Source organism: Aotus nancymaae, unplaced genomic scaffold (assembly GCF_030222135.1).
Source record: "Aotus nancymaae isolate 86718 unplaced genomic scaffold, 86718_ANA_hifiasm-v0.15.2.pri h1tg000040l, whole genome shotgun sequence".
NCBI lineage: Eukaryota > Metazoa > Chordata > Mammalia > Primates > Aotidae > Aotus > Aotus nancymaae.
In genome coordinates, this window is record NW_026988454.1 from 86,353,251 (window position 1) to 86,380,971 (window position 27,721).

The window sequence follows — 27,721 nt, forward strand, 5'->3', positions numbered from 1 at the left end:
AGAAACCCTACAAACCAGAAGAGAGTAGGGGCCAATATTCAACATCCTTAAAGAAAAGAACTTTCAACCCAGAATTTCATATCCAGCCAAACTAAGCTTCATAAGTGAAGGAGAAATAAAATCCTTTACGGACAAGCAACTGCTGAGAGATTTCATTACCACCAGGCCTGCCTTGCAAGAGCTCCTGAAGGAAGCCCTAAACATGGAAAAGAAGAACCAGCACCAGCTACAGAGCCAAAACATACCAAATGGTAAAGACTATCAACACAATGAAGAAACTGCTAACAGGCAAAACAACCAGCTAGTATCAAAATGGCAGGATCAAATTCCCACATAACAATATTAACCTTAAATGTAAATGGGCTAAATGCCCCAATCAAAAGGCACAGACTGGCAAACTGAATAAAAAGTCAAGACCCATCGGTGTGCTGCATTCAGGAGATCCATTTCACATGCAAAGACACATACAGACTCAAAATAAAGGGAAGAAGGAAGATTTACCAAGCAAATGGAGAGCAAGAAAAAGCAGGGGTTGCAATCCTAGTCTCTGATAAAATGGACTTTAAACCAACAAAGATCAAAAGAGACAAACAAGTGCATTACATGATGTTAAACGGATCAATGCAACAAGAAGAGCTAACAATCTTAAATACATGAGCACCCAGATACATAAAGCAAATTTTTAACGACCTACAAAGAGACTTCCACACAATAATAGTGGGAGACTTTAACACTCCACTTTCAATATTAGACAGATCAACGAGACAAAAACCTAACAAGGATATCCAGGACTTGAATTCAGATCTGGACTAAGCAGACCTAATAGATATCTACAGAACTCTCTACCCTAAATCCACAGAATATACATTCTTCTCAACACCACATTGCACTTACTCTAAAACTGACCACATAATTGGATGTAAATCATTCCTCAGCAAATGCAAAAGAACAGAAATCATAACAACCATACCACAGTGCAATCAAATTAGAACTCAGGATTAAGAAACTCACTCAAAACTGCTCAACTACATGGAAACTGGACAACCTACTCCTGAATGACTATTGAATAAATAATGAAATGAAGACAGAAATGAAGATGTTCTTTGAGACCAATGAGAACAAAGATACAACGTATCAGAATATCTGGGACACATTTAAAGCAGTGTCCAGAGGGAAATGTATAGCACTAAATGCCCATATGAGAAGCAAGGAAAGATCTAAAATCAACACCCTATCATCAAAATTAAAAGAGCTAGAAGAGTAAGATCAAACAAATTCAAAAGCTAGGAGAAGACAAGAAATGACTAAGATCACAGCAGAACTAAAGGAGATAGAGACACAAAAAATCTTCAAAACATCAATAAATCCAGTAGATGGTTTTTGAAAAGATCAACAAAATAGACCACTAGCCAGACTAATAAAAAAGAAAATAGAGAAGAATCAAATAGATGCATTAAAAATAATAAAGGGGATATCACCACCGATTCCACAGAAATATAAACTACCATCAGAGATTACTACAAACAACTCTATGCACATAAACCAGTAAATCTAGAAGAAATGGATAAATTCCTGGACACTTACACCCTCCCAAGACTAAACCAGGAAGATGTTGAACCCCAGAATAGACCAAAAACAAGGTCTGAAGTTGAGGCAGCAACTAATAGCCTACCAATAAAAAAAAAAAGTCCAGGTCTAGATGGGTTCACAGCCAATTCTACCAGACATACAAAGAGAAGCTGGAACCATTACTTCTGAAACTATTCCAAAGAATACAAAAAGAGAAAATCCTCCCTAACTCATTTTATGAGACCAACATCATCCTGATACCAAAACCTGGCAGAGAAACAACTAAAAAAAAAAAAAAAGAATTCAGGTCAGTATCCATAATGAACATTGATGCAAAAATCTTCAATAAAATACTGGCAAACCAAATGCAACAGCACATCAAAAAGCTTATACATCACAATCAAGTAGGCTTCATCCTGGGGATGCAAGGCTGGTTCAACATAACAAAGTCTATAAACATAATCCACCACATAAACAGAAGAAAAGACAAAAACTACATGATTATTTCAGTAGATGCAGAGAACACCTTCGATAACATTCAACAGCCCGTTATGCTAAAAACTCTCAATAAACTAGGTATCAACGGAATGTATCTCAAAATAATAAAAGCTATTTACAACAAACCCACAGAGAATATCATACTGAATGGGCAAAAACTAGAAGCATTCCCTTTGAAAACTGGCACTTAGGAAAGGGTGCCCTCTCTCACCATTCCTATTCAATATAGTATTAGAAGTTCTAGCGAGAGCAATTAGGCAAGAAAAAGAATTAAAGGGTATTCAATTAAGAAAAGAGGAAGTCAAATTGTCTCTATTTGCAGATGATATGATTGTATATTTAGAAGACCCCATCACCTCATTCAAAATCTCCCTAAGCTGATAAGCAACTTCAGCAAAGTCTCATGATACAAAATCAACATGCAAAAATCACAAACATTCCTGTACACAAATAACAGACAAACAGAGGGCCAAATCATGAGCAAACTCCCATTCACAATTGCTACAAAGAGAATAAAATACCTAGGAATACAACTAACAAAGGATGTGAAGGACCTCTTCAAGGAGAACTACAAACCACTGCTCAATGAAATAAGAGAGGACACAAACAGATGCAAAAACATTCCATGCTCATGGTTAGGAAGAATCAATATCGTGAAAATGGCCATACTGCCCAAAGTAATCTATAGATTCAATGCTATTCGCATCAAGCTACCATTGACCTTCTTCATAGAACTGGAAAAAAAGCACTTTAAACTTCATATAGAACCAAAAAAGAGCCTGCATAGCCAAGACAATCCTAAGCAAAAAGAACAAAGCTGGAGGCATCATGCTACCTGACTTCAAACTATACTACAAGGCTACAGTAATCAAAACAGCATGGTACTGGTACCAAAGAGAGATAAAGACCAATAGAACAGAACAGAGGCCTCGGAAGTAACACCACACATCTACAACCAACTGATCTTTGACAAACCTGACAAAAACAAGTAATGGGGAAAGGATTCCCTGTTTAATAAATGGTGTTGGGAAAACTGGCTAGCTATGTGCAGAAAGCTGAAACTGGACCCCTTCCTTACACCTTACACTAAAATTAAATGGATTAAAGATTTAAACCTAGGACCTAACACCATAAAAACCCTAGAAGAAAACCTAGGCAATACCATTCAGGACATAGGCATAGGCAAGGACTTCATGACTAAAACACCGAAAGCAATGGCAACAAAAGCCAAAGTAGACAAACGAGATCTAATTAGGGACTTCTGCAGAGCAAAAGAAACAATCATTAGAGTGAAATGGCAACCAACAGAATGGGAAAAAAATTTTGCAAACTACCCATCTGACAAAGGGCTAATATCCAGAATCTATCTACAAGGAACTAAAACAGATTTACAAGAAAAAAAACAAACCCATTCAAAAGTGGGAGAAGGATATGAACAGACACTTTTCAAAAGAAGACATACATGAGGCCAACAAGCATATGAAACAATGGTCATCATCACTGGTCATTAGAGAAATGCAAATCAAAACCACATTGAGATACCATCTCACGCCAGTTATAACGGTGATCATTAAAAAATCTGGAGACAACAGATGCTGGAGAGGATGTGGAGAAACAGGAACACTTTTACACTGTTGGTGGGAGTGTAAATTAGTCCAACCATTGTGGGAGACAGTGTGGCGATTCCTCAAGGATCTAGAAATAGAAATACCATTTGACCCAGTAATCCCATTACTGGGTATCTAACCAAAGGATTATAAATTGTTCTATTATAAAGACACACACACTCGTATCTTCATTGCAGCATTGTTTACAATAGCAAAGACCTGGAACCAACCCAAATGCCCACTGAGGATAGACTGGACAAAGAAAATGTGGTACATATACACCATGGAATACTAGGCAGCCATAAAAAACGATGAGTTCATGTCCTTTGCAGGGACATGGATGAATCTAGAAACCATCATTCTCAGCAAACTAACACAAGAACAGAAAACCGCATGTTCTCACCCATAAGTGGGTGCTAAACAATGAGAACACATGGACACAGGGAGGGGAACATCACACACTGAGGTCTGTTGGGGGATGGGGGACTAGGGGAGGGATAGCGGCGGTGGGGAGACTGGGGAGGAATAACATTAGAAGAAATACCTAATGTAGGTGACGGGGGAATGGAGGCAGCAAACCCACCATGGCATGCATATACCTATGTAACAATTCTGCAAGATCTACTCATGTAACCCAGAACTTAAAGTAAACTTAAAGTAAAATAAAAATAAATAAATAAAAAGAAAGTGAGCTGTCAAAAACAAAACAAATTAAAATAAAACAATTAAAATATTCGAAAATTCTAAATAATTCAAAAACTTGTAAATTCTGAAAGGAAAAATGTCAGAGTTAATCGCCCTGTTAAAGGTACCAGTCTAGAAGAGAATTTTCAGAACACTAGGCATCAGATTTAGGAGGCTAATTTAGCAACATCCTTCATATTATGTATGTGTGGCTCGACAATGTGGATATCATATTTGACAATAAAAATACAAAACAAAGATCTTTTACTTTTCTAATATATATTATTCCTAATTGGCCAGGCGCGGTGGCTCACGCCTGTAATCCCAGCACTTTGGGAGGCCGAGGCGGGTGGATCACGAGGTCAAGAGATCAGACCATCCTGGTCAACATGGTGAAACCCCGTCTCTACTAAAAATACAAAAAATTAGCTGGGCATGGTGGCGCGTGCCTGTAATCTCAGCTACTCAGGAGGCTGAGGCAGGAGAATTGCCTGAAACCAGGAGGCGGAGGTTGCGGCGAGCCGAGATCGCACCATTGCACTCCAGCCTGGGTAACAAGAGCGAAACTTCGTCCCCCAAAAAAATAAATAAATAAATAAATAAAATAAACATGGTCTCATTCTTCTAATTCTTGTGAAGCTTAAAAGATATATGAATCAATTTTATACTTTCTGACAATAATTACCTATACTCCCATTTTTCTTTGTTCACTTAAATCCAAGCCTATCTTCCAAGCCCCTGTTGATGCATACATTTGAAAATTTTTAAAAGCATGTCATTGTTAAATAAGATTGAGAAAAACTGGCTTAAGGTCATTACATTCTGACTGATGCTTAAAATGTCAAAGAGAACACCTGTTGGCAGCTCTAACATTTATTGTTTAATCGATTAATTTTTTTTTTTTAAAGATGGGGTTTCACCATGTTGGTCAGGCTGGTCTTGAACTCCCGACCTCAGGTGATCCGCTCGCCTTGGCCTCCAAAGTGCTTGGATTACAGGCGTGAGCCACCATGCACGGCCATCAATTAAATTTTTTAAAAAATTGTTAGAGCAGTAGCTCCCACCCCAGAATAACCCAATGCACTCAGAAAATCTGGTACACAAGAGAATAACAAAAATAGATTTTTTTCAACTTTTTAATATGGGCTTCTGATCACTAGCTTCTTATTCCACAAATAATCAAAACCCAGGAGCTTTGCTTTATTAGAATTCCTTATTTTTTAATGTTTTACATAAATTAGCTGCTCATTTATAAATGAGGGGAAAATATATAGTACAAAAAGCCTAGAACCAGGTTTTAGGAAACGAGCTCCAGACCACTTGACACTGAGCAACTCGACCTCTCAGAATTTCAGTTTCCACATTACATGGATATAGATTAGAGTTTCTCAGCCTCTCTGCACTATTTTTTTTCTTTTTAGAGTCTGAGTCTTATTCTGTCACCAAGACTGGAATGCAGTGGTATGATCACAGCTCACTGCAGCCTCAAACTCCTGGGCTCTCCTGCTTCAGCCTCCTAAGTAGTTGGACTACAGATGTGTGCCATCCTACTTAACTATTTTTTTTTGTAGGGGTGGGGGTCATCTTGCTATGGTGCCTAGGCTGGTCTCAAACTCTTGGTCTCAAGCAATCCTCCCAACTTGGCCTCCCAAAGCACTAGGATTACAACTGTAAGCCATCATGCCCAGCCAGCTTCAACAGTATTGACATTTTGGTCCAGACAGTTCTTTATTGGGGCTGCTCCGTGCATGTTTAGCAGCATTCTAGGTCTCCATCCACCAGATGCTAGCGGTACCCCCCAAGGTGTGACAACCAAAAATATCTCTAGACATTGCCAAAATCATGAGCAGTTGAAAACCACTAGACTAGATATACCCTCCATTTCTCCCCAGCTCTGATGTCCTACAAAATATATTAAATATCTTATTTTATTAAATGTTATTTTTTAAGCCACTGGTCAACAGACCAACAGTGAGAATACTGTGAGAGGCAGGAAAATTGCTTGAGCCCAAGAGTTCAAGGCTGTAGTGAGGTGTGATTGTACCACCACACTGCAGCCTAGGCAATAGAGCAAGACCCTGACTCTTAAACAAATAAATAGAGAAATAAATAAGTAATGCTGATAGGCTGAGAAATTCTTATCTAGTCTATATCCATGTTATATAGAACTAAAGTTCTGAGAGGTCAGTGTTATAAATTAGAGAAATTAAAATACAGTGACGATTTGTACTCATGCTAATATTAGTAGTGTCTAAAATCTTTATTTGGAAAATAACAAAAGGTCATCAAAGCAATAAATAAGAAAAGCTAAAGTAAATAAAGTATGCATCGATAATATTTCCCTTCTATTTTCCATGTTAACTCATTCAGCTGGATTTTTTAAATGAGATAAAAAGAAAGGCATATTGCAATCATACAGAAATTCTGATTTTTTGAGGAACTACCCTACTGTTTTCCACTCCAGTTGCATCACTTTACATTCCCACCAACAATGCACAATGATTCCAATTTCATCCTCAGCAACACTTGTTATTTCCTGTTTCCTTGATAAAAGCCATCCTAATGAGTATGAAGTGGTATTCCATTGTGCTACTGACTTGCATTTCCTAATAATTAGTAACGTTGAGCATCTTTTCATTGGTAATTTATATATTTTCTTGGGAGAAATGTCTGTGCAAGTCCTTTGCTTATTTTTAATTGACTTATTGGTTTCTTTTTCTTGTAGAGTTTTAGAAGTTCTCTATATATTCTGGATATTGACCTCTTATCTGATAAGTGACTTGCAAGTATTTTCTCCTGTTCTGTGGACTGCCTTTTTACCCTGTTAATAGTGTCCTTCAAAGTCCATGTTTTTAACTGTGATGCAGTCCAATTTATCTTTTTATTGTTGCCTATACCTTTAAAGTCATATTTTAAAAACCATTATCAAATCCAATTAATGAAGCTTTTCCCTTACATTTTCTTCAAAGAGTTTTATATTTAAGTCTTTGATCCATTTTGAGTTAATTTTTGTATATGGTAAGTAAGGGTCCAAATTCATTCTTTTGCATGTGAATATCCAGTTTTCCCAGCATCATTTGTTGAAAAGACTGTCCTTTCCTCTGTTAAATGGTATTGGTACCATTGTCAAAAATTAATGACCAGATATTCAAGGGTTTATTTCTCGGTTCTCTATTCTATTCCATTCATCAATGTTTGTCTTTTGCCATTGTCCCACTGTTTTGATAACTATAGATTTACAGTAAGTTTTGAAGAAAGAAAGTAGCCCTCTAACTTTGTTCTTCTGAATTAACAAAGCAGTGACACTAGCAAATATTTGCACATCAGTATTTATAGCAGTCTTAGATACAATAGCCAAAAGGTAGAAGCAAACCAAACAACCATCAACAAATGAATAGATAAACAAAATATGGTATATGCATACAACAAAATATTATGCAGCCTTAAAAAGGGAGGAAACTTTGACACATGCTGCAACATGGATGAACTTTGAGGACATTATTATAAATGAAATAAGCCAGTCACAAAAGGACAAATACTGTATGATTCCACTCACATAAGGCACTTACAGTAGTCAAATTCATAGAGATAGAAAGTAGAATGGGTTCTTGCCAGGGACTGTTGGAGAGAAAATGGGAGTTATTGTTTGATGGTTACAGTGTTTCAGTTTTGTAAGATGAAAAAAGTTCTGGTGATGGATGGTGGTAATAAGTGCACCACAATGTGAATGTATAATTAATAACAATGAACAGTAAAAATGATTAAAACGTAAATGTTACATATATTTGACCTTAATTTTTAGAAATAAATTAATGTTTGAAAAAAGCATTGTGGAGAAAAAAAGGCATATTAAACATGTTCATCTAGTTCTGCCAACATGTGTACTTTTGGAAAACAAAGGAATTTTGTAATATCAAGAGCAACTTAAAGTTACTAACAATCCTTTAAAAGTATTTTTAATAAATATATTAGAAACCAGATTTATGCCAACTTATTATTATCTGTTTTCACTCCAAATTCCTCAGACATCTCACAATCTATATATGATATTCAATCTGCTTTTATGTCATAAATAATATACTTCAATAGGGGAAATAAATCATGTATCTATTCGATTTCCCTAAGGAGTTTTCATGAATTTTATCCGGTTATTTCCTTTGGTAAAATTAGTTTCAACAACCCAGAAACCAAACTCCCATATCACAGACTGTCATTCTACGATGGAAACCTGACACTAAATACACGAAGAATATGAGTATCACCCAAGTAACCCTTTCTTTGCAACAAGAACATATAATGGAAGGTCATTTTTTTCTGTTAAAGACATTAATTTCATAATTCTCAAAAAATTATGAGAGCAAAGATTTTGCCTAAATTTAAAACTTATGCTGGAAAACGACCCAGGTGCAGTGGCTCAAGTCTGTAATCCCAGTACTTCGGGAGGCCAAGACAGGCAGATCACTTGAGGTCAGGATGTCAAGACTAGCCTGGCCAACATGGTAAAACCCCATCACTACTAAAAATACAAAAATTATCCAGGTGTAGTGGCGTATGCCTGTAATCCCAGCTACTCAGAAACTGAGGCACAAGAATCACTTAAATCAGGCAGTGGGAGGAGCGGAGGTTGCAATGAGCCGAGATCTCACCACTGCACTCTAGCCTGGGTAACACAGTGAGACTGAATCTGAAATAAATAAATAAATAATAAAATAAAACTCACGCTGGAAAAGGGACATCTTAAGAAAAAATTAAATGCTTAAGGTTCCAAAATGCTAAAACAACTATATTCAAAAAAAAAAAACCTCTAAATGTAAAGGGAATCAAAACATGAAAAAAAAACTGTGTTCCTCTTTTTTAAAAGCAAATAAAACCACAAAAATGACCTAAATGTATGTGCTGGAAGGATCCAGGAGGACCACCTGGTCTTTTCCCTTCAATTTACTGATGAGAACACTGAGGCCCAAAATCAACTCCCACATTTTGGTATATTACAGACGAAAACTTGCCTTCACCACATGCCTGTCCTAGTTTTCTGTCCTGACTTCAGTGTATTAAAGTATCTGGTTATACATTTCTGTGATGTTTACATAAGAAAACAAGTAAGTGGTTATATTAGTTTTCCCAAGCTGCTATGACAGGCCATACTTGTGGTGTAAAGGAATGGATACAGTAATGGAAAAATATCAAGTCCCATGAAAAGGCAGATGTTTAGGCCTGTAGATTAATTCAGGAGGTCCTCAGCTATTCCTTTCCTCACCTAAGTTTCCTCCAATAAGTGGACCAAATATACTCTAAGAACCACAGCCAGGCAATAGTTATATCAGTACAGAAGAATGTTACAAACATACCTTAAACCTGACACACCAAAATCTTATTTGAATAACACACATGCACACATACACTCTCTCTTTCTTTCTCTCTCTCTCAGAGAATGATAATGAGTACGGATTTTGTACATGACATGAGGAATCTGTCTCATTACTTACGTGAATGAAAGCATGTGTGATGTCAGGCATGGAGGCTCACCTGTAATCTCAGCACTTTGGGAGGCCCAGGCGGGCAGATCACCTGAGGTCAGGAGTTTGAGAGCAGCCTAGCCAACATAGTGAAACCCCCTCTCTATAAAAATACAAAAATTAGCCGGGTATAGTGGTGGGCACCTGTAGTCCCAGCTACTTGGGAGGCTGAGGCAGGAGAATCACTGGAACCTGAGAGGCAGAGATTGCAGTGAGCAGAGGCCGAGATTGCACTGAACTCCAGCCTGGGTGGCAGAGCGAGGGAAGGAAGGAAGGGAGGGAGGGAGGGAGAGAAAAGAAGGAAAGAAGGAAGGAAGGAAGGAGGGAGGGAAGGAGGGAGGGAGGGAAGGAAGGAAGGAAGCAAGCATATGTGGCATTCAACATAAAATCACACACACCCTACAAATCAACTGCCTTTAACTGCCCTCTCCCATTCCCTGCTTCCCCAGAGTTCCAGCTGTTGCTTCTAATCAATACATCTCATTCCCTACAGTAGTTAAAGCTGCCATTTGGAATGCAATGTTGATGAGGACATACTATTTTATTTCTTTTAATTTTCAAAGCACTCATACGATTTTGTTCTATCAAAGGACAAGGAAGAGAAGCAGTTTAGTGATGCTAAGTCCACACTCATCTGGATCATCTGGAATACAAACAGCTCTATGTCTCTCTTCCTTTTGTTATAGCATTGCCTCTAATTATGCAATTCCTTCTTTTTCATATCAAGTAGTATTCAGCTTTACAACATATGTCAGTAATGCACAATCCTTCAAATTCTGCCTTCTGATGGAATACAAAATGCTGCAGCAGTTCAAGTACTGGTACAATGCCAACAGGGATGTTCTCATTTCAAAGTGTAGGCTGCCATCTACTGACTGTGATCCTCTCCCACTCCACATTCAGCTCTCTTCAGAAAGTGAATTGATATGGCACAAGAGGTTTTCTTTGCTTCATCATTTAAGGCAGTGTGACTTGATTGTTATAATGAACCATATCAACATAATCCTTTAGTTATTTTAAATACAAATTATCCTAAAAAAATGCTAAGCAGACGGTTATGCTTCTGTATAGCTAAAAATTCCTGGTCTATACTCAAAAGGGCAGATAATTTTTTTAAGTATGTGACATTTTTTAAATACGCAAGAAAAATGCATTTTAATATCTTTCTCTTCACCCTTTCCTTTATTCTTTACTTCGGAAAGCAGAAGCTCACTTATTCTCATTAGTGTGTATCCGTGATTTAATTTTTCTTCTTGATCAACATCCTCAACCTGAAATTACTAAAATGTAACTTGACTGCCCTAAAAAAATTGTTAAAATTCACAGCAGCTGTTGACAATAAAGCTAAGAGTTACTTAGCCATTAGTTAGCTCAGGCTCCTGCCATGACAGGAAATATAAATTCACAGGTGTCCTCTAAAAGCACTGGACTTATTTAAGTAAGAGTTAGTTTCTCCCTGTTTTAACCTATTTTTTAAGGAAAATAAAATCAGACCAACCCAAATAATTAATCTTAGGGAGGGAAACCCCCTTCCTGAGACAGTAGAGAGCAAAGGGTAAATTCACTGTCATAGTGAGAGCAAAGGGTAAATTCACTCAACAGCATGCATTTCATAAATACTGCCTGACACAATATTAGGTCCTAGGAATGCATTCCGTGAAGCAGTTTAAAGATCTGCTGCCTTTGACAACTGTTTGGCGTGGAGATACGTTGGGGAAAAAAATACAGTACAACTTTCAAGACTTAAAAGATGCAGTGTGAATAGTGACAAAGAACTGCCTGGGTCTGCTTGGAGGGTCTGGAAGAATTTCACAGAGGAAATTTCTGAAGGAGAAACTTGAGGCTACCAGGTAATCAGACAGGGGAGAGAGACTCAGATAGCATGTGCAAAGGAAGAGGGATGAAAAAACAACAGAGACTTAAGAGAAAAATCCAGTAACTCAACATTAGTTTTAATAAAAATAAAAATAAGCTCAAGTTCCTGGGTCTGTAGAGTAAAAAATAAAAAATAGATAAAATAGGACCTGAGCGCGAGAGGCCAATGGACTGCGGGAGCTGAAAGAGTCTTTGCAGATGGCAGATTACTTCCAAAATCTCCTGATGCCCATCTGTGGATCCCAGAGCCTGGCAAGTAGGCATAGGACAGTACTGCTTTTAAAGGGACAGTACTGCTTTTAAAGGGACAGCATTAGGAACCTTGGAAGCACAGCCAACATGTGTGACAATGAAGAAGCCACTAACCAACTCCTAGATGTGAACCTTCATGAGAACCAGAGGTCTGTACAAGTGACAGAAAGTGACCTCAAAGTGAATCTGAGCTTCTAGTCACTATTGGAGCCACTGTACCTACTGGCTTTGAACAAACAGCTGCAGATGAAGTGAGAGAGAAACTTGGATCACCATGCAAAATCCGCAGAGACCGCGGCAAGATATATTTTGTCATTTCACTGGGAAGTCTGGCACAGGTTCATTGTCTGAGATCAGTTGATAACTTATTTGTGGTGGTTCAGGAGCACCAAGATTACTAGTTCAAAAAAACAAAGGAAGACGTTCTAAAGGATTTTGAAGACTTGGCTGGAAAACTTCCATAGTCAAACCCCTTAAAAGTGTGGAAAATTAATGACAGTTTTAAAAATAAAAACAAAAGCAGATGAGGTCAGGTAGCTACCTAGGTAGATCTCAAAGTCTTTTGTATGTCCTGCTAAGAAATATACATGTTAAAATGATCACACTGGCAACAAGAGAGGGAATGGATTGGAGGGAGAATGAGACTAAAGAAGTGATGATTGCTAAGAAAAGAAATGAAATTTTGCGAGCAGAGAAAAATTAAAGATCTGAAGTACTAGGGCAGTAAGAATGGAAGGAAGGGGCCAGATTAGATACAAGTGTACAACTTCACTGGTTGTGGAGAACTAGAAAGAAGGAAGACACTCAGAATTTTCCCAGTGTCTGGCTTAGGTAACTAAAGGGTTGGTGACATAGTCACCAAAATAGGAAATGTACTAGGAGGCATACATTTGCTAGGTGTGGAAATGCTGAGTCTGAATTGACTATGGGACACTGAGGTAAAGATGTGCAGCAGAAACTGAATACACAGATCTGACGCTCAGAAGTCTGAACTAGAGATAGAAATTCAGGAGTCACCAGTGGGTGAGCAGCAGATGGCATGGATAAAATGCACCAAACAGAAGAGGTAAGAAGAGTGTCATGAAAGAGGACATGGGCAGACAGTCAACAAAGGACTCACCAGCATATACAAGCACATGGCATGTTACCACACTGAGTCAGGCAAGATGGAATCGAGAAGTCTAGACATTGTTCCACAGCATAGCTACACCAGATACAAAAAAGATTCAGTTACAGAAGTATAATTCTGTGTTTGAAATGTTAGTTAATATATACAAACTATTCAAATATTGTCTAGAAGTATATATTCCAAGATATGTACAGTGGTTATCTCCAAGTTATCTCTGAAAATATGAGCAATTTTTATTTTCTTTATGCTTTTCCATATTCTCCAAGTTGTCTACAATGTATGTGCATTACTTTTGAAATCAAATGTGTAAAGATTTTTAACTGTTTTTTAAAGACCTAAAAGTTTGTAACAGGAGTCTAAATGATCAGGAAAAATTATCTTTTGCCCAACTACCTCAAGCTCTAAGAAGGTATTAGAAGTAGGAAAAAGCAGAGGGACTGGACCCAGAAACTCAACCTGCTACAAATGGAAGAGACAAGGCTAAGCTGGAAGTTCCCAATACATGACATGGAACATGTATGGGTTCTTGTATTTAAGTACAGCATAACCTCAGAAACAGCAGAACAGAAAGAGAGACAATTTTTTGAAAAATCTTAAAGACCCTCACTCCTCTCGCCCTGTATGAACACACAAGCAACATAGAGCAATGGCAAAGGAAAGAAGAGAGGGCGATGTCAGCTCCTCCCAGCCCTCACGAGAACTGCTTTGCTGAATTCTAAATCAGATAAGACTAAGAGAAAAAAATAAAGTATCAAAAGCACTTCAAAGGTATCCCTTACAATAAGAGGTCAAAACACATCCCTTACACAGCAAGTCAGAAGAGTGGGAATTCAAAGACAGGCCAAAATGCACTCTGATGATTTTAACTGAGTCAAATGAAATTAATAAAAGCAATGGGGAGAAATCAATCACATGCCAATTAAAAGACATCAGCTGGGATAAAACAGATAAGAAGGATAATGTATATAATGGTTCATTATATGTCAACTTGACCAGGCTATGGCACCCAGTTATTAATATTTGGTCAAACACAGGTGTGGAAGTTGCTGTGAAGGTATTTTTTAGATGTTATTAGGCTTTAAATCAGTAGGTTTTGAATAAAGCAGATTACCTTATATAATGTGGGTAGGCCTCATATAACCAATTTACGGCCTTAAAAGAGTTCAGTTTCCCAAGCAAAAAGAAATTCAGCCTCAAGACTAAAACAGAAACCCTGCCTGAGTTTGAAACTCAGGCAGCCAGGCTGCCCTATGGACTTGACAGCCCCACAATCACATGAGCCAGTTCTTTAAAAAATAAACCCCTCTCCCTCTCTCTCTCTTCTCGAAAAGGTAAAATTTGCTAATAGAAAACCAACAGGCAGAATCGTGAACTACAGGCAATGGAATTGAAATTGGCTGAGGCAGGCAGCAATAAAACATCAAAGGTTCTTGAACAGAAGAATGAAACAATAAACAATACATTTAATGATGATGATTTTGGAATCAATTACACTGTATGTGTAACATGAACTAGATCAGAGGGATACTAGAAGACATTTGAGGAAATCTAAGCCAAAGGATTCTGCAGGTGGCACTGGAAATGAAAAGGAATTCATCCATACAATGAGAATATAACAAAAAATTTAGTAGGCATAGTTTGTATTTTTAAGATCTTTTAGTAAAATTTCTATCAGAATACTATTCATATAGATATTTACTTACCATATTTGTCTCGCAAGCCAACAGTGCATCTAAAGACTCCACCAAAGGCAACATCTTCACCAAATATTACTGAAAAACATTATTTAAATAATGTTTTACTTAATAATCCCTAAATAATGCTAACAATGAGAAGTAAGTAATTTAAATGTTTACATTTTAAATCACGAAAGAGAAATGAACCATAGATATAGATCGAGGTTTCTCAACTTCTACATTATTGACATTTTAGACTAGACTATTCTTTTGTTGTGAGGGCCTGTCCTATGCAATTTAGATATATAGCAGCACCTCTGGTCTCTACTCACTGGATGACAGTTACTCCCCCCCCCCCCCCCACACACACACACAGAGTTGAGACAACCAAAAGTGCCTTCGCTTACATTGTTAAACGTAAAGACAGTTGTGGGAGTAGGGGCTAAGATCACCCCAGTTAAGAAAGAACCACCAATCTAGAATCTCATTTGTTTTATCCATGAAGAAAATGAGACCAGAGAAGTAGTAAAGTGACTGACCAACTCAGAAAGCTAGAGGAAGAACTCATGCTCCAGACTTCCAGGCCAGTGGTTTTTCCTGAGACATAGTATACAGTTAGCCATCAGAACATTCCAAGCTAAGGGAACAGTCACAAATAGGAAAGGGATTTCGTGTGTGAAGCAGAAAGGAAGCAAACATGATGGAACACAGTGAGCAAGGCAAAGAATGGTGTGAGTGGAAATTGGCAGGAGCTTTAAAATAGAGAGTATTCACAGAGCTGAATGCTAGTCTCAAAATGCACCTAACCAGCTTTTTGAACCTCAAGAAAAAACTCACCCTTCTCTATGTTTGAATTTACTCATCTAGTTCAATCATTCTCAGGTAGCATTCAGAACAAATCAAGATCTAATCATTCTTCAGTCCAGCTCTCACTTCTCCCTAAAAAATAACCTGTTTTTCATTTAATCTTAAAACTACAGATTCTCAAGTGGAAGCCCAATGTGTAGTAAACATACATACACACATTTATATACTGTATATACAGAAATAGATACATGTTAAATATATGTACACACACATACATATATTTACTTCAATATACAAAATATACATATATTTATACACATATACATATATTTACTTCAAATAAAAGTAAAGCCAATTAAATTTAGAAAACATATAATGGAAGAACAATTGGTTTTGTATCGATAATTTAATATGATGAAGATTAAGTTACTTATAAAATTATACATAAATATTATAATTTTTTCCAAAATACAATCTGAATGACAATGTATCCCAAAGGGAAGCATAAAATCAAGTCTTCATTTTAGAAATAAATAGCTGAATCAAAAGGTATTTTGTTTTTTCTATATGCCAGAGAAACAGGAGTACATAGTAGGTTTTAATCCAGAAGTTACGAATATAATATCAGGACCACACATACTGTAAGAGGAAGCTGATTTGGTGTTAGATATACATGAGAACTAACTGGTAATAAGTGGACTAATGTTGCAATTTGATTATTTAGCCCTAATCATTTGGGCAGGCCTTTGAAAATTTCAGGTAGATTCAATGTTAACCATTGAGCTCCACATAAATATTTCAAGCAAATCTTCAATTCTGGAATTAACACAGCTACAACAATTCAAGCACAAATCAGGATTACCTGCAGTAGGATCTTTGGCCAGTGAGTTATCCAAGGCACTTGTTATTGACTGGAAAAGATTCATTTTCTGAGTTTGCCCTGTAAAAATAAAAAAAAAATTTCATACATTGTAAAATATGTAAAAACAACCAGTTTCTTAACAGTTGATTACAACTTGACTAAAATCAACATACAAAGAAAGGCATTATGCAAACTGCTGAATTATTGTAAGATAGAAAAACAATACAGACCTGGAGAAGAAGCTTGTTAATGGGGCAAAATTTACTCATATTAAATAATTTTTTGTAATAATATAAAAAAAGAAGAAAGAATATAACCCAGTGACTTAATGTGTGTAGACAATAAGACCTACGGAAAGTCAAAAAAGAGGACCAGTCAAAGTGAGTGGTCTCGGAAGACACCACAGACAGGTGTTAGGAACCAAGTCATAAGGATTACGCATGACCAGTGGCTTGTGTTAAATATGTTTTCAAAAGCAAATCGTCATGGACCATAAAACAATAAGGAAAGCTAAAGTTAAACTTTAGTACCCAGAACTGCCGGAGTTTGGAAAATACCATAATCTTATGCCTAATCACATCATATTTAGTCCTTCTTCTTGTCTTATTACTTAAATAGATTATCTGCGAGCCAGTGCCCATCCCCTAAATGGATTTTTTGGAAGGAATAAATGAAGCAGTAAATGTAATACACTCGGAACAGTACCTGATGCAGTGAGTGCTGAATAAATATTAGCTATTTATTGTTAGATTCTGGACTCTGTCCATGTCCTTCTATCTTGACCTTGGTACTTTTCTGAATGGTATAGAAAAGCTTCATTTGATAAAGTTATAAATGTTGGAATTGAGAAACATCATTACACTGGAGCTTTGATTCAAGCCTAGGTGCCACCCAGTGCCCACAGTCATCACAGAACTTTAGGTCAACTCCTCTGCAAAAGTACAACTCAGAGCACAGAAAGGCTTCAGCCTAAATCTCCTCAAATCCAGAGGCCGACTCTTCATCCTAGTGCCTGATCTATACACTGGTGGTTGCCTTAACCCACAGCATGCTGATAACAAATCTTTTAAATACCTACTGCTTACCCTGATCACTGCCCCACCTAACCTCCATGCTATTCAGTAGCCTAGTATGTCCCAACAGTCAAGGTGTAACTCCCAATGTGGGTTATAACAGCTACTGCTACTGCCTTCAACTGTCCTTTTCCTGGAGACCTATATTCTTCCCTAGCGGGGCATTGCTCCACAGCAGATTCTGAAATATGACATCTTTCTTCCTGTTATCCACTGATACCCCGGCCTTCTGATGTTCTACCTGCTCTGGCATCTAATGTCTCCCTCATCCTTTCAACAGTACTGGATGCCCAGGCTTCAGGTTTTGGCAATCCCCAGTCAGATAAGTCCTCTGTCCTCTGTGCCCACAATCAGAGCCTGTTTCTACTCTTCTATTTGGTGGAGACAATAGGAATTTATTCAAAAATTATTTTATATCACCTATGGCAAAAGATACATAATTATACCACAGGTCTAATCATACCACATGGCTAAGGCTATGCCACTTAATAGATACCGGCATATCTTATCTTATTGTGCTTCACTTTATTTTGCTCCACAGATATTGCAATTTTTACAAATTGAAAGTTTGTAGCAACCCAGTATCAAGCAAGTCTATCAGCATCATTTTTCTAACAGCATGCTTACTTTGTGCCTTCACATTTTGGTAATTCTCATAAAATTTTGAACTTTTTCATTACTATTACATCTGTTGTCATGATCTGTGATCAATAATCTTTGAGATTACTGGTATAATTATCTTGGGGTACCACAGCCTTCTGACATTCTGCCATGGCACCCCAAGACAATTACATTAGTAACCTCAATAAATGTTATGTATGTTCTCACTGATCCACTGACCAGTCATTCCCCTTTCTCTCTCCCTTTCCTCAGTCTATTCCTTGAGACATAATAATATGAAAATTAGGCCAATCAAGAATTCTACAGTGACCTCTAAGTTTTCAAGTAAAAGGAAGAGCTGCATATCTCGCACTTTATAAGTGAAAAATGACTAAGGTTAGCACAGAAGGCATGATGAAAGTCCAGAAAATCTGAAAGCTAGGCTTCTTGCACCAAACAGCCTAGTTGTGAATGCAAAGGAAAAGTTCTTGAAGAAAATTTAAAGTGTTACTCCAGTGAGCACACAAACGATAAGAAAGCAAAATAGCCTTATTGCTGATATGAAGAAAATTTTAGTGGTCTGGATAGAAAATCAAATCAGACACAATATTCCCTTAAGCCAAAGCCTAATCTAGAGCAAGGCCCTAACTCTTTTCAATGCTATGAAAGCTGACAGAAGTGAGGAAGCTGCAGGAGAAAAATCTAAAGCTAGCAGAGCTTGGTTCATGAGGTTTAAGAAAAGAAGCCATCATAGTACATAAAACTGCAAACTGAAGCATAAAGTGCTAATGGAGAAGCTGCAGCAAGTTATCCAGATCTCACTAAGATCATTGATGAAGGTGGCTACACTAAACAACAGATTTTTAATGGAGACAAAACAGCTTTCTATTGGAAGATGCCATCTTGGATTTTCACAGCTAAAGAGGAAAAGTCAATGTCTGGCTTCAAAGGACATGTGGACACCTTTGTGAGGGGCTCATGTAGCTGGTGATTTGAAGTTGAAGCCAATGTTCATTTACTATTCTGAAAATCCTAGCACCCTTGAGAATTATGCTAAATCCACTCTGCTTGCTCTCTTTCAATGAAAACAACAAAGCCTGAATGACAGCACATTTACATCAGGATTTCCTGAATATTTTAAGTCGACTATTGAAACCTACTGCTCAGGAAAAAAAAAAAAAAAAGATTCCTTTCAAAATATTACTGCTCATTGACAATGCACCTGGTCACCCAAGAGCTCTGACAGAGATGTATAAGATTAACATTGATTTCATACCTGCTAATACATCAATTCTGTGGCTTGCAGATCAAGGAGTAATTTCTACTTTCAACTCCTATTATTTAAGAAATATAGTCTATAAAGCTATATTTGCCATGAATAATGACTCCTCTGATGGATCTGGGCAAAGTAAATTGAAAATCTTCTGGAAAGGACTAACTATTCTAGATGCCATTTAGAATGTTCATGATTCACGAAATGTCAAAATGTCAACACTGGCTGGGTATGGTGGCTCACATTTGTAATCCCAGAGCTTTGCGAAGCCAAGGAGGATGGATCACTTGAGGCAGGAGTTTGAAACCAGTCTAGCCAGCATGGTGAAATCCCATCCTCTACCAAAAATACAAAAAAATTAGCTGGGTGTGGTGGTGCACACTTGTAAATCCTGCTACTCAGGAGGCTAAGGCACAAGAATCATTTAAACCCAGGAGGTAGAGGTTGCGGTAAGCCAAGATCACACCACTGCACTCCAGCCTGGGTGATAGATTGAGACTCTATCTCAAAAAACAGTAAAAAAGAAGTCAGTGTTTATAGGAGTTTGAAATAAATTGATTCCAACTCTCATGGATGACTTTACTTATTTATTTGTATTTATTTTTTCAACCTCCACCTCCCGGGTTCAACCAATTCTCATGCCACAGCCAACCCAGGGATTACAAGTGTGCACTATCATGCCTGCTATTTTTTTTTTTTTTTTTTTTTTTTTTTTTTGTATTTTTAGTAGACACCAGGTCTCACCATGTTGCCCAGGCTGGTCTCAAACTCCTGAACTCAGATGATCCGCCAGCCTTGGCCTCCCAAAGTGGTAGGATTACAGGCACGAGCCATTGTGCCCAGCCTCATGGATGACTTTGAAGAGTTCAAAACTTCAAAGGAGAATGTAACTGCAGACATGGTAGAAGTAGCAGGAGAACTAAAAGAGCGGCCTAAAGATATGACTTAATTGCTACAATCTCATGATAAAATTTTAATGGATGAGGAGTTGCTCTTTATGGATGCAACCTGAAGAATTCAAAGCAAGTGAATTCTTGAGATGGAATCTACTGCTTTCTATAAATCCAAAGAAAGTGGATTCTTGAGATGGAATCTATTGCTGATGAAGATGCCATGAACACTGTTGAAATGACAACAAAAGACTTAGAATATTACATAAACGTGCCGGGCGCAGTGGCTCATGTCTGTAATCCCAGCACTTTGGGAGGCCGAGGCGGGTGGATCACGAGGTCAAGAGATCGAGACCATCCTGGTCAACATGGTGAAACCCCGTCTCTACTAAAAATACAAAAAATTAGTTGGGCATGGTGGCGCGTGCCTGTAATCCCAGCTAGTCAGGAGGCTGAGGCAGGAGAATTGCCTGAACCCAGGAGGCGGAGGTTGCGGTGAGCAGAGATCAAGCCATTGCACTCCAGCCTGGGTAACAAGAGCGAAACTCCGTCTCAAAAAAAAAAAAAAAAAAAAGAATATTACATAAATGTAGTTCATAAAGAAGTGGCAGGGTTTGGGAGAACTGATTCCAATTCTGAAAAAAGTTCTACTGTGGTAAAATGCTATCAAACAGCATCACATCCTACAGAGAAATCTGTCATGAAAGGAAGAGTCTATCAATGCAGCAAACTTCATTGTTGTCTTTTTTTTTTTGAAAAGAAGTTGTCACAGCCACCACTACCCTGATCAGTCAGTAGCTATCAACATCAAGGCAGCACCCTCCACCAGCAAAACATTATGACTTGCCAAAGGTTCAGATGATTGTTAGCAATTTTTAGCAATAAAATATTTCTTAATTACGGTATGTACACTGATCTTTTAGGCATAATGCTATTGCACACTTACTACAGTACAGTGTGAACAAAATGTTTATATGCACTGGGAAACCAAAAAATATTGTGTGACTCACTTTACTATAATATTCACTATATTGCAATATTCATTTTACTGCAGTGGGTCTGAAATCAAACCCACAATATCTCCGAGTTATATCTGTACTTTCCTTAAATCCTTCTCCATTTCATAAATATTCTTAAAGTATTTATTGGTGCCCAGCTTCAGAAGATAATTGTTTTGGGTAAACATTTTTCCCAATCCTAGTGACATTCCCACTGACTCTCCTATTGCATACATTTCATAAAGCAAGATCTTTACTTGTCTATGAGGATTTCCATAGCTAGGAACCAAGCCAGAATAAAAATATCTAAATATCTAAGTTGCTGTTTATTTCAAGTCTGCTGAACATTCAGAGTAATACTGAATGACATGATATCTTATTGCACTGATACTCAGCAAGTTATTAGTAGGAAGGAAGCAAAGACTTTAATAATAAAAATCATACAAAATAAACATGTAAATTATTGCTTGATAACGACAAAGAATCTACTCATCTTGTATAAAATAATTTACTAGTAAGTGTATTTAAAGGTAATTATTTCCATGTGAATACCTAAACTTTCACTCCTGAATACTTTTTTCAAATAGATTCAAAATTTTAGGGTATTGGATTAATTGCTATTCTACCAGATACTTTTCTAATTTTTAAATAACAAATTTTAATGGAGCAACATTTACTTTTCAATTATTTTTTAAGGATACAGCATGATTTATGGATGAGGCAAAAAAATATCACAAGGTATTCACAGGTAGGAATTTTTAAAATGTGTATTTTCCCTAGAATTATTTATTCTCCTAGAGGATACACCAAAGACCATTGATAGACTATGCTTTGTCTGCCAAAGTAAGATAAACCTACTTATAACGTGTGCTAACCAAGCTGTACTACTGGTAAGACTGTTAAAAAAAAATTATATACATCACCAAAATTTATTAAATACAGCTACCAAATTATGCAATCGTCAGTATTAATAAATGGCTACTACATTTTAAAACCAGACTGGTAATTCTTTTTCAAGATAAAACAATATAGCAAAACAAACAACAGCAAAATACAGCAGCACAATTTCTCCTAAATCAAGGCTGCGAGTTAATAGTTGCCTATTGTTAAAAGGATGTGAGTTAATGGTTGCCTATGGCTGGCATTGAGCTGTTTACTTGAAATTGTACTAAGTAAAGAATCCTGAATATGCAGATCATTGGGATTGCTGAAAAAATGAGGTGAACTGTAGGCAGAATGCAAAGACAACAACAGAACATAAGCTCGAGGATTGGTATTCTTAAATGCCTTTGATCAGAGCTGTGTCTTCAGTGCTCACAACAGGGCCTCACACGTAATAAATACTAAATAAATATTTGTTGAATGAATCAATGAACAAACACATGCAAGCACTGTTTCAATAAAGGTTTAAAGAAACTAAAAGAAAAATGTTTAACCAATAACATCAAGAGAAAAGAATGTGTAAGAAAAAAGACCTACCAATGTGACATTCAACGACAAACTGCAGAAGAAGGGAGGCAAATGAGAGGTGTTACTGCATCAACAGTCTGATAGTGTAAGTCTTTAATAACTATGTGGTATGCAGCAGCAGCGTTGAAGGGAGAAAGAAGCCTCCCACAGGGACAGAGCATCTGAGAAAAGGGGCAAATGGGGTCCCAGGCAGCAATCTCCAGAAATAAGTAAGGCCAAGAGCAGAGCACATGGTCAGTGAGTATATTTATAGCTTAGACCCAAACACATAAAAATAGACAGCTATGATACTGAAAATTAGCGACTATCTGCAAAGAGTAAAAGTTGTACCAACAGTTCGGCACTGGCTTTCCTCTGTGCTGCATAGTTCTCGTTTTTTTGGGTTTTTTTTTTGAGACGGAGCCTTGCAGTGTCACCCAGGCTGTAGCACAGTGGTGCGATCTCAGCTCACTGCAATCTCCACCTCCTGGGTTCAAGCAATTCTCCTGCCTCAGCCACCTGATAGCTGGGACTACAGGCATGCACCACTACACCCAGCTAATTTTTTTGTATTTTTAGTAGAGACAGGGTTTCACCATGTTTGCCAGGATGGTCTCGATCTCCTGACCTCATGATCCGCCCGCCTCGGCCTCCCAAAGTGCTGAAATTACAGGCATGAGCCACCACGTCCAGCCCAGTACTGCCTAGTTCTTGATATAGACCTGTGTGTTACAGCACATTCTCATCATATTCCTCTTAGAAACACACAAGTGACAATCAGTATATGCCTGGTGAAGCGTGAAGAACGAATGATGTTAATGAAACAATCTAGCACTAATTCATATCCTGAAATAACAGGATGCATAAAACACTACCTATTTTCCCCAACAAAACCTCCACTCTCCCTCCAGATACCCTGTTCTCCAGGAATCCCTTTCTATTTGCCAGGTATGTACCTCTATCTTATTCTAAACTCTACTGAAGAGTTAGCCAACATCTACTTCATAAAATAAGATTGAGGGAGAATCCAAATGTCAGGGACAGAACATTTGTATTAAAATGTAAATGGCCCAGGCACAGTAGTGTGTGACTATAGTCCCAGATACTCAGGAGGCTGGGGCAGGAGGATTGCTTGAGCCCAGGAGAGTTCAGGGTTGTAGTATATGATGATTGTGCCTGTGAATAGCCACTGCACTTCGGCCTGGGAAACAGCAAAAGCTCATCTCTTAAAAAAAAAAAGAAATGAAAAACTCATAAATGCAATTGCCATTTTAAGGTGCCAGTGTTGCCACATATCCATGATAAGAAAGGAAGTAAATGGTATTGGCAGAGGAAGGCAGGAAGGGTCAACTAAAGACAACAAAAGTAAGAGGAACAAAGGTGTCAAGTTGAAGAGACTGTGTCTAGAGTCTTCGGGTTGCCCCATCTCAAGGCACCTAGTAAATTCTGTCAAGGAACAATGGTGCTTCCCTTACTTTAAGCTGGCTCCTCTGTTCAATCTCTAAGTGGTTTTAAAACTGCTTTATATGTTGATGACTCCCAAATGGTTATCTCCAACCCAGCCAGGGCTCTTCTCTGAGCTTCTGACTTTTATATCCAACAGTCATCAGTTCTCCACTTGGGTGTCTTAGGCTTTTCAACAACACAAAACTGAACTCTGGTGTTGGCTCCCTTTCCATCTTAGCAAACAGCACTACCCCCTACCCAGGTGCCCAAGCCACAGACCAGTGAGGTATCTTCAATGTCTTCCTTTTATTTGTCCTTCACATTCAACCTATCAAATCCTACTTCCAAATGTATTACTTCCAAAATATAGCTTAAATCTAGCAGTACTAACCAGGCATGGTGGCTCATATCTATAATCCCAGCACTTTGGGGGGCAAAGGCAAGAGGACTGCTTGAGCCCAGGAGTTCAAGACCAGCCTGGACAACACAGTGAAACCCTGTCTCTACAAAAACCACAAAAAATTAGCCAGGCAACTGGCCGGGGCCACTCTCCAGTGTTACCTGAAGGCCAAGCGGGGAATGGGGATATCTGCTTATACCGGGAAGGGGATGGGGAGGACTCTTTTCTATCTTTTCCCTATGTGTGCAATTGGCAGCTCATCCAGGATAAATTCACATCCTGGTGCATGCCTGTAGTCCCGGCTACCCTGGAAGCTGAATAGGCGGATCACCTGAGCCTGGGAAGTAAAGGCTGCACTCCAGCCTAGGCAACAGAGTGAGACCCTGTCTTTAAATATATATATATATATATATCTAGTACTACCATATTATATTGCAGAGCTCGCCATTTCTTTCCTTTGAGGTAGAATAGGTCTGGAGGCAGAGAACTTAAGGCCAATTCATGCTGACCTCCTAAAACTAAATCAAAAGGAAAACCCCAACTTTCCACACCCAAGTAACAAAAGGACCAGAGGCTACTCCCTTGGTAATCCTCCAGCCCCTTTTCTGTGTGGCAGATGAAAACATTCAGAGTACCTGACTGATCCCTTCAGGATGGTCATGGGCCAAGTCTTCACTTGCATAGGAGTATAACTGTAACTTCACTTCAGCTTCTGATTGGTTGCAGAAAGTGACCAATCAGACTGACCATGAGGCCATTACTTCATTTACATAGGGCATACACTAATCCATGGGAAATCTCTAAAAGATATTCAAATCCCAGGAAATTCTGTAACTTGCACTCTTGAGCCACTAGCTCAAGTCTGCTCTCACCTATGGAGTGTACTTTCATTTTCAATATATCTCTGCTTTTATTGCTTCATTTTATTCCTTGCTTTGTGACTTCTGTCCAATTCTTTGTTCAAACTGCCAAGAACCTGGACATCTTCCACCAGTAACATATTTTGGTAAGCCATCCAGGAGGTAAGCCCAAAGTTGGAGATTTATTTTTCTTCTCCTTTCCCTTTTCCTCTCTGCTTCATACAGGGGAATGCTTTTCTCTCTCTTTTTCCCTTTCCAACTCGGGCCCCTCAGTGGACAGTGCCTAACTAAGCACAGAGGCAACTGCAGGTTTCTGGCCAGAGCCACTCTCCAGTGAAACCAAGAGTTTTCTATGTGGAAGCCACCACCACCCAGTTTGGATGAGAGGCCTCAGTCCTTTTCCTTTTTTCTTTTTCAGTCTTTCAGTGGCCTAGTCGCTCCTTAGTAATTCTGGGCAACTGGCCAGGGCCACTCTCCAGTGTTACCTGAAGGCCAACGGGTAAATGGGGATAGCTGCCCATATCAAGAGGGAGAAGGGGAAGACTCTTTTCTATTAGAATCTATTAGGAATTCTACGAGGAATTTCTAGTAGTACCAAGCTGCCTAGTCCCCGGCTATAGTCCCTGATCCCTACGTGTGTTGCAATTGGCTGCAGCAGCTCACAGGGTGAATTTACACATTTCAGGTGACTTAAACCTTCTTTTCTTATGATAAATTCTCCTACAGGTTCTTATGCCAAATTATCCTATAGGGTTAACCAGTAATGGTAAACAATAATGTCTCTTACGAGTTTTGACCTCCTTTATCCTACTCTGACTGGCTAAGGACAAAAGAAATGCACCCAGCCTCCGGTTCCTATCATTAAAGTTCATGGCTATCAATCTAGTGGAATGGGAAGCAAGGGAAAAGTGTGGTCTTATCAAATTATAAGGATGCTAGAAGTCGAGGCCTTTATCCAGGGACAAAACAAAGTTCATAGTAGGCCATCACCTCTGGGGGGAAAACACACAAAGCAGCACCCATGCCCAACTAAACTCAGAGACGTCTGACACTCTAAGATTTGACCCCAAAGGGGGACACCCCAGGGGATCCAACTCCAGACCTGAACCTCTCCAAAGGGGACGCCCTCAGCAGAGGTTCTGAGGTCTAGTGAAAGGCCTCCTTGGAATTTTCTCTTGCAAGGTGACAATGAGACAGTTTGGACGTTCTTGGGCTTATTTGTTGCTGCAGCAGTTGGACTGTGTTCTGGGCATTGTTTTTGTGTGTTTGATATAGTCATCGGAAATAGGGATTCGGTAAACTTAATATTATTTTGCAATACTGTTTGCCCCCAGTATTGTTTGAAATTCTGGAGTTTGCTGTTGAATGGGACAGTGGGATGGAGGTGCATGTATCCAGTCTTTTGTACTGCTGTTCTAAGTAGGATCAGGCCTGGTTAGTAGGTGATGTTCTCCTTTGGTGCTGTTTGGTCCCAGTGTTTGGAGTCTGGGGAGGTTTGTCCTTTAAAAATCAAACTACCAGGGAAACTGCTTTACCCAAAATTTTGGTTCACAGCCTTCATTGTATTACCCATTGGGGCAAACAAAGTAAAACCAGTGGGCTTGTATTGCTATTTCATGGCTAGAATTCCAAGGTAAAAGCTACTGGATCTTCATTTGTGTGTGTATATCCACGTCTAAATGTGTTTATTTGTATGTACACTTGTTATATGTCATGTCTACCAAATTGGCTTATAATTAAAGGAGCACTCATAAATTAAGTAAGTCTAAACAATTTTCAAGTTTACACAACTTAAGTATAACTTTACCAAACAAACTGGTACTGGAGTGCTTACCGATCATGTGCCTAGAGCGAATTTCTTGATTGGACAGTATGTATGGTGATACTGGTAGAATTAGGGATACTGAGTTGTGTATCAGGAATATTCATTATGTGGATTTTGGGGGGGCTCTGGATAACACTGTAGCCTCCAGAGTGGACTAAGTAGGAAAAATTTAGGGATGGTTTCCTGTTTGTTTTTGCATCTACTTTTCATTTGTTTGCCATTTGTTCTCCTTCAGGTTTTACTTGTAAATGCATATATATAAAACCATAGTTTGTTTTTTTTTTTTTAGTTTCTAGTGGAAGGCTTTTATTTGTTTCTGTGAATAGTTATTTTTGTTTCCTGTGAATTTCCAGCAAGTCATCATGTGTTCTATTTATCTGGAATTCCTAGGCTACCTATTTCAGGCCTGCAGGAATTGATGGAGCACACCAG

General features: G+C 38.3%; 1 protein-coding gene across 3 annotated transcripts in view; it reads right to left on the reverse strand.

The window, feature by feature from the left end:
- Positions 1–27,721, reverse strand: part of BCKDHB (branched chain keto acid dehydrogenase E1 subunit beta) — a 230,650-nt gene that overhangs the window by 198,424 nt on the left and 4,505 nt on the right. For all 3 annotated transcript variants that reach the window (XR_010336695.1, XM_012471787.3, XM_064360897.1), the window contains exons 2-3: positions 16,476–16,553; positions 14,834–14,902 (exon numbers count right to left, since the gene is read on the reverse strand). Coding sequence is in view for 2 of the 3 variants with exons in the window: in XM_012471787.3 (XP_012327210.1) it covers positions 14,834–14,902; positions 16,476–16,553 (147 nt within the window). In the remaining variant the exon portion in view is untranslated. The remainder of the gene's footprint in view (positions 1–14,833; positions 14,903–16,475; positions 16,554–27,721) is intronic.